Genomic DNA, 8603 nt, shown 5'->3' on the forward strand with positions numbered 1-8603 from the left:
ATTTACCGCTATTCATTCGTTCGAACGATCATAGGAAAAATCGTTCAATAGAACGATTAAATCCTTTGAATCATATGATTCAAAGGATTTTAATCCATCGGTCGAAAGATTTTCCTTCGATCAAAAATTTGTTAGAAAGCCTATGGGGACCTTCCCCATAGGATAACATTGATGCTCGGTAGGTTTTAGGTGGCAAAGTAGTTGGTCGAAGTTTTTTTGTAAAGAGAAAGTAATTCGACTATCGAATGGTCGAACGATTTACGAAGTCGTAGTCGAAGGTCGAAGTAGCCAATTCGATGGTCGAAGTAGCCAAAATAAAACATTTGAAATTCGAAGTATTTTTTATTCTATTCCTTCACTAGAGCTAAGTAAATGTGCCCCTTAGAATACCAGTAAATGTTTTATTATGTACAGTATTTTCATTCTGTGTTTTTTTTAGCATTGGCCAGTACATTATTCATTTAGGATGGTATGCTTCTCTAATTATAACTTAAATAAATCAGCCTAAGCAGGAACTTCTTTTCCCACTGTGCATTACACTTCCACTGGCTGTGCTAATGCACCATAGAGAATACCAAAATGGCTGCTTCCTTTTGCAGCATTTGCATGTTTGTATTAGACATGTTAAATATTCTACTTAGGACAGGGCAGTCTTCACAACATGTTAAAATACAGGGTGTGGGTTTGGCCGTAGAAATTCATAGTATATGTATGGGATCCATTATCCAGAAACCCATTATCCACAAAGCTTCCAATTACAGAAAGGCTGTCTTTTATAGTCTCCATATTATCCAGATTTTTTAAAAAATATTTCCTTTTTCTTTGTAATAATAAAACAGTTCTTAATCCAAACTAAGATATAATTAATCCTTATAGGAGGCAAAACCAGCTTATTGGGTTTATTTAATGTTTATATGATTTTCTGGTAGACTTAAGGTGTGACGATCCATTATGCGGAAAACACCAAGTCCAGAGCATTCTGGATAACTGGTCCCAAACCTGTACATTTGAATGCTAATCCCACTGAAAACGGAAATGATCTTCTGAAGAACATTGGGGTCATTTTCTATTGACCTCCAAACTCCCGCATGCCATAACCCTTATAGTTGATGTACAATAATTAGATCTTTCATTTGTATTAGCGATGGTTGTGCTGCTAGCTGTGTTTGTCTGTTTTGGCATCTCACAGCTCATTATTTGCAACATAGCAAATAACAAATATTAATTTCAGAGGGCAAAGTTGTGCTAATAATATATTTCAGTTTGGGATAAAACTGTATTTGCCTAAACCTGTAATAGAATTTACTATTAAAGTCTCGCTTTGCAGTTATACCAGATATTTTTACGATAGCATGCCAATTACAAGCTATAGCTATTCATATGGTTTTGTAGGCATCAGAAGAAATTAAGTTATTAAGAAACAATAACTAAACAAAATTGCATTGCGTATAATCCATCCAGGATATGGTAGATTTACAAATCCTTAATGCTTAAACCTGCCACATATTCCACTTTGGCTGTCCCTGACTTTATAACTCGGCTTATCATTATTCTGTACCCATAAAATTAAGGTTCCATCCTTGAAGATAGGAAAAGTCGTAGATTCGTCAATGAAATATTTATGACGGCACAATTGTAGGTCCCCTTTGAATAGTCATGCACATGACATTTGAAATAGCGGTAACAGATACTGGGGCTCCGTTAACCTTTTCGGTGCTAGAGATAAGCAGATTACTTCTGAATAATGCCTTGCAATTTAGCTCAGCCTTACTGGGTTAAACACAGTTCACTTAAGTCATGTACTGCCATTGCCTCGAGCTAGAGACAATAAATATGCATTATATTTTTCATTTAGACCTTATGTATATAGGATTTATTATTTGAAGTACCATTCAATATATTTATATATATATATATATATATGATAAATGTCCCATCGGAAGCTTGGCTTTAGAAGACAATGCAAGCTTTTTTTTGGTGAAAAGCAGATGCAAACAAAACTCTTTTTAACGTGTTGTTTCAAGCACATTTTTAGCAAACAAAACAGCAACCTCTAATCGTCTCTTTCCATGCCTTCACACACAATATCGATCCCTGCTGAAAAGGTAATGCCTGTATTCCCAGGAGAGGATAGCAGCAAAATGCAAACATTGTGATGATGTAGAGAGAAGAGAACCCTTAATGAAAATGCCTCAGGTGGCAGAGTCTTTATTAAACCCTGTCTTACTGTTTTTTTCCTCTCTCCCTCTTACTGTTTTCCTTGAAGAAGGCCAACTGGCAGGCTTTCTGGACATTTATGTTAGTAACATTTTTCTTGTGTCATGGAAATTTTTGTCTGTCCTCCGATTCCTAGCAACAATTTTCATTACCAGCCAGCATTTTCCATTATCATATGAAAGTATAATATTATGGATTCTTATCGGTGACTATGAGAACATTTATGAGATATTTTTTTCTTCTGACAGTGATTCGTGGCACTTGATAGGGGGGGAAATCACTACAAAGCAACCCCGCATGATGAGCTCAAGTCATTTTGGGATAAGTGGTTGTCTACATTAATATCTACCTTTACTCTGAATATAGGCACTCAAGCATATATCAGATTTTTAGCAGATCTTAAACACAGTGTAGTGGGACATCTTAGCTTCCCTTTGCGAGGATAACAGCATTGTTGGAAATTATCTGATCAGAAGAGGTTATTGCACTGGGTCTGTTTTTCGGGATGATAGTGAAACAATATGTTACAAATTAATTTGTTATGGTAGGTGTGTTGGATAATTTGTGAGATCAATGTACAACTATATCTATGCAACCTTTTGGGGCTTTTGTTTAGTAGATGTGGTAGAAAATAATGATACACAAAGTTGAACAAGCCGATGTGGGTCTTCTATAGCTGCATAACAGGCAACTATGCAGGCCTGTCGGCAGAGGATCACATTATGGACCAATGCAGTTCCCATCTAATGGGATCGGCCAGATATCTATCAGGTCAGCCTTCGGGGAGGGGTCATACATGGGCAGATAAGCTGCCAACTTGGTCTTAAGGGAGCTTAACCACTACTTTTGTACAGATGAAAGAGCCTTTAATAGTGGTACTGTATTATGGGTCCCATTATCTACAGTAATGTGCAGGGTCACTTTCAGAGTAACAGAAAGCAGGTGTGTTATATTGCATATAGCAGTGAGATTGGAATGATAACTGCAGGTTGGACTTCTCATCCCCTATGGGTGGCATTTATCTTCCCTAATCTCGGACCCTCTATTAGAGCCCTAGGAGTTTGAGGGTTCTGTTTAGTATCTTGGCTGTTCCAAGACCAACACTGCACTCTACTGGACAGACTTCTCAGATGTTTTTCCTGGGATCTGTCTAAGCAATGCACATAAAGACCCCAACCTGCAGATTGTTGAAACGTCTTCAAGAAAAACACAAAAATTCCAGTTGATTTGACTAATTTCTATAGATATACCATGACCTGGATGAATGAGAACTTTCACAAACATAAAAACCCCAACATATTTTCTCCATGCTGTCACTAGGCATACTTACATATAGTAGTTGAAAAAAATGAATGTTCTTCAATAAATAAGAAAAAGAACTAAGAGCATCTTCTCCCTTTGTGGAGTTGTCATCAAGCCCTCTCACTGCAGGAAAGACTATATAGTGTTACATTATAGTGTAACATTAATGGGTTTTATGTTGTCATTTCAGTCAGTCTTGCGTTCATTACTGCCTCTGAAAGAAATAAGGCTTTAATATTGAAAACAGACACTTTCCAATCTATCATAGTGACATCTATGAAGTGACAAAGAGATTCATGTATAATGGCAACCTACTGTTTGATGTGATATTTCTTCTAGGTAGTCAGTAATTATGTTTTACTCCAGCGAGGGATATCAACATTCTTGAGAGCAAAAAACCAAAGATACTTGTACTTTTTTTTTTTTAACTTTTATGTTTGTAGTTTGTAGGGCATGTATAGTATATGGTAACATATTAAATAATACAGACAAAATTGTCTGAAACCTTAAAATATGTTGGCAAGAAAGATGTTGTTTTAAGAAAGATGAATGCTGTATAGCAAGGTTATATATGTACAGTGGAACCTCAATATTACATCCCCTGGTTTTCCCTCGTTTTACGTTGTTGTTTTGTGGTGCTGCCTACTGTATATATTATGCATAATACATTTCCCTGATTTTACATTTTCCTGGATTTTTCTGGATTTTTACACCATATATATATGATTTATTTCTCTTTATTTTTTATTTAGATTTGCCACCACCACCACTGCCACCTCCTGCCATCAAATCCCCAACTGGTCCATCCAAAGCACAACTAGAAGGACGGCCTGGTCTGTCACAGAAGTACCTTGTTGCTGAACAAAGACTGGAAAGGCCAGGGGAGAGGAAAGGTGTCAGCTACAGAGGCAGGGAAGGACCTGACAGCAGACAACAACATGCAGAAGCAAGAACCAATTCGGGAGAGAGAAGAGAGTCTTCAGAAAAGCAACTTGATGGAAAGATGAGAAAAGGGAAAGCTTTAAAGTGGGATGGGACACCTACAATAACAAACCAAATGCAAGGTATAACCATATTGCCTTGTATTGGTGCAATAATGTTTAAAAATATATATTTTTGAAAATGAAAGCTAAGTTTTTGGCATTGAATAAAAATCCTTTGATCGATCGCTGTAAATTGTTATAATCTTTCGATTTGAACGATTTAATTTTTATTCGTTCGATCGAATGCTTGTTTTAGCGCTGCATCCTTCTAATACGATATTTGAAGGATTTCAATTCGATGGTCGAATTCGAGGGTTTTAACCCCTTAAATTTCGACCCTTGATAAATACCCCCCTTAGGGTAGTTTTTTTCAGATTGAGTGGGAGTTCCCCCACTCTATATATATTTAACATTGAAAACTGTATAATTCCCTTTATTGTTCTGAATACAATTTTAGCAACACTGAAAATATTTGAGAGAATATTATCTAAAGAAATAGAAATAATAAAAATGAAATTCACATATCACATATTAATGTTGACACACACTTCTTGTTTAATACAGAGGATATATTACCCTACTGCAAACCAACATTCCCCACATCAAACAATCCCCGGGATCCCAGTTCCTCCAGCTCAATGTCCTCAAGAGGATCTGGTGGGAGACGGAGGGGAGAACAAACAACAGGTCGCAGAAATGCAGCAGAGATGCAACTCTTAGGAAATTATGAACAAGGAGTTGATGAAGATGAAATAGAGGTAATGGAATAATTTCTTTTATAAGGAAAAGCATCAGATGATAATGGCAGTAGTTACATATCATGCATACCATATAAAGAATAAAAGATTAGCGTGCACAATATATATATTACTTGATTCAGACTACTGAGCTCATTTGCTGGTAGAGATTTGACTTGTAAGGTTCAATGACCAATTAGGTCGGTCTGAATGAGAAGAATACAGAACTAAGTTGATTTGCTCCTCTATACTGCACATAGCTTGCAGTCCAATGTGTCTCCATTGTGGACAGATCATAGGTTGTATCACTATACAAAATCTAGGGGTTGTGGAAGCACTCTTAAGGCTAAATCAAAGTATGTTTAAGTATAAGGGAAGTGCTACTTACAATGCACTTCCCTGGGCCCCTGTCTCATAAGCAATTCAGTATAAATGCAAGTGCATGTGTTTACAAAACAGGGGTTTTTAGTTACAAAGTTATGATCATAAAGTTGAAAAGCCACCATACCACGTCAAGGTAAACCCCATATGGCGGTCCCTAACTTGTTTATCTCAGGTCATAGTATAAAAAGACTTGGTTCTCTGCATAATAGCATTACCTGTATTCACTGTGTGTTGAACATTGGTTTCAGTCTGAAAGCTAAATCCTCCCCCGCCCATAAGGGCTTTTAAGAGAGAGAGATTGCCCAAACCAACGCCCATATTTAAAAGCATAGGACCACCATTAGTAAAAGGGGGTGGGTATGGGGTGCTATTAAAAACCACGGGAAGCTAAGCCACAGCTTCAGGGCTAATACAATATACAAAATCTAGGGGTTGTGGAAGCACTCTTAAGGCTAAATCAAAGTATGTTTAAGTATAAGGGAAGTGCTACTTACAATGCACTTCCCTGGGCCCCTGTCTCATAAGCAATTCAGTATAAATGCAAGTGCATGTGTTTACAAAACAGGGGTTTTTAGTTACAAAGTTATGATCATAAAGTTGAAAAGCCACCATACCACGTCAAGTGAATACAGGTAATGCTATTATGCAGAGAACCAAGTCTTTTTATACTATGACCTGAGATAAATAAGTTAGGGACCGCCATATGGGGTTTACCTTGACGTGGTATGGTGGCTTTTCAACTTTATGATCATAACTTTGTAACTAAAAACCCCTGTTTTGTAAACACATGCACTTGCATTTATACTGAATTGCTTATGAGACAGGGGCCCAGGGAAGTGCATTGTAAGTAGCACTTCCCTTATACTTAAACATACTTTGATTTAGCCTTAAGAGTGCTTCCACAACCCCTAGATTTTGTATAGGTTGTATCACTACCTACACTTGCCTTTTGTTCTGTATACTGCTCATTTGTTATTGGTTGTAACTTGTACAGTCTCAGTATGTAATAATATAAATGCCAAGACTATCTTAGATGTAAACATTAAAACCGCAAGCAGATGATTATCATAAATAAAAAGCGAGGCAAATTTTATATAATATATTTTGTTTTTTCTTTACAGGAAACAGAAAGTTGAAGGCAAAAGATGGATATTCTTTTGGAAATAAATCCCTCAAGATGCCTCAAGAAAAATGACATTATGCCAGAGTTGCTATTCAGTGCAATCAAATTGTGCTCATTCTTTCATTTTATATCCATGATACCAGCTGAACACATTTTTGCTTCATTTTGTTTACACCATCTCCTTTTTGTATTAGTCCCCATTGCCATTTCCCCAAAGCAGCACTTACCATGGCGCCTTCATATTCTTCCTGCTGCAAAAGACAGGTAGCCAGCTGTCTGAGAACTCTTATGCCAATACTGCTCTTGAGATTAGACAGCAGCAGTTACCGAGACTGGAATCCTAAACTTAAGGCTGAACAAGCCTATCACGTCCGTTGCCTATTGAATCGTGAGAGGAGGCGGTGCAGTGCATTGCTCCAAACCCACCAAAGCATTGATGTTCATCAGTAACATTTTAATGATTTCAAACAACCACTTACACAATGTGCACACTTTTAGAACATCTTCAAGACTGTGTGTCTGGCTGGATTAAGTGGAAAATGCATTTTGCAGAGTTTTCAATTTGAACGTAAAGATTACTGTTAAAGCAGTATTGCAATTTCATCCGTATGTACCAAGTATGGAGGTGATTGCATTGTAAATAAGTACTTTTTTTTGTACGTTCCTGTGGTACTTGTCTTCCCCATCTTCATCTTTAACCTATGTTTGATATTACATCTTCTTGATATGTGGAAGTCAAGCCAGTAAAAAAACAAACAAAAAAACCTGGTGGTCTTGGGTAATTTAAATGGAAATCTTTAAAAAAAAAAAAACAAATTTATTTTTCCATTTAACAACATTTGTAGGAAAACCAAGAAAAGAAAAAAAGAACTGTACCATTTGTAATGAACACCAAGCAAGGAACTTTTATTGTTAGTAGAACTGGACAGGTCCTGCGCCAATCCCACCGGGGATAAAAGAAATGTGCCACTTCAGGAAATTTGGTTTGATGTTGTTATTTTGTAATGCACTGTTTTGTTGGTTTTAAAAGCACAATCACTAAACTTTATTTTTAAACCATTGTAACTATTAATAGCTTTTTTCTGTCTTATTGATAAATGTTGAAAATCATTATTTTTTTTTCCGTCTTGTTGATGCAAAGTTTATTGTTGGCCTGTTAGAAAAGAAGACATATGGCAAAGTGTGTTTGGTTAAAACTATATGTTGGAAATGATAAGCTGTGCAATGTGTCTCACTTTACTGGCCTTTTTGTAAGGGGGATGCCAAAACCATTGGGTGTCCATTTTGGACTAAGTTGACACCAAAATGGGATGAGCTTTGGACCGCTGGTTTGTGATATTAATGCTGATTGCACATCTTACCGTACATATTTATAGCATAGGGTCATTTCTGCCAACACCATTGAAATTTTCTCAACCTTAAGCTCTTTGTTTTATGCACTGAATACACTATTTTGGCATTTGGCCAAATCTTAAATCTTTTATGAAGGATTTAGCCAAATCCTGAACTGAACCTGAACCCTAATTTGCAAATTTAAATTAGGGTAAGGAAGAGGTAAAAAGTGTGTGTGCATTGAGCCAAAAAAAAATTCTCATGATGTTAAGGATTCGGGTCAGCCAGGTACTTGGATTCAGCCGAGTCCAGCTGAAAAAGGCAGAATTTGGTGCATCCATAACAGAGTTAATCTTCTAATCACTGCCTTTAATCAAAGAACCTGATTTATGGATTTTTTGTCAGTGAAACTCTCTTGTTCAACTAGAGTAACACAGTGAAAGTTTTTATGCACTCCAACTCCATTCTCTAGGGTGCAATTACTGTGCTTTTTTTCTTACTGTTTTATGTTACCAAAAAAAAGCC

At 36.7% G+C, this 8603-nt stretch overlaps 1 protein-coding gene across 1 annotated transcript in view; it reads left to right on the forward strand.

Moving 5' to 3' along the window:
• The window catches only part of robo1.L (roundabout guidance receptor 1 L homeolog), a gene marked incomplete at its 5' end in the record, with an annotated part of 197096 nt that extends 189290 nt beyond the window's left edge, over positions 1–7806 (forward strand). Inside the window, 3 exon segments of the mRNA NM_001090781.1 lie at positions 4272–4583; positions 5067–5260; positions 6745–7806. Coding sequence (NP_001084250.1) covers positions 4272–4583; positions 5067–5260; positions 6745–6759 — 521 coding nt within the window.
• Between the last annotated feature and the right edge of the window lie 797 nt (positions 7807–8603).

This window comes from Xenopus laevis, chromosome 2L (genome assembly GCF_017654675.1).
Source record: "Xenopus laevis strain J_2021 chromosome 2L, Xenopus_laevis_v10.1, whole genome shotgun sequence".
In the NCBI taxonomy this organism is placed as follows: domain Eukaryota; kingdom Metazoa; phylum Chordata; class Amphibia; order Anura; family Pipidae; genus Xenopus; species Xenopus laevis.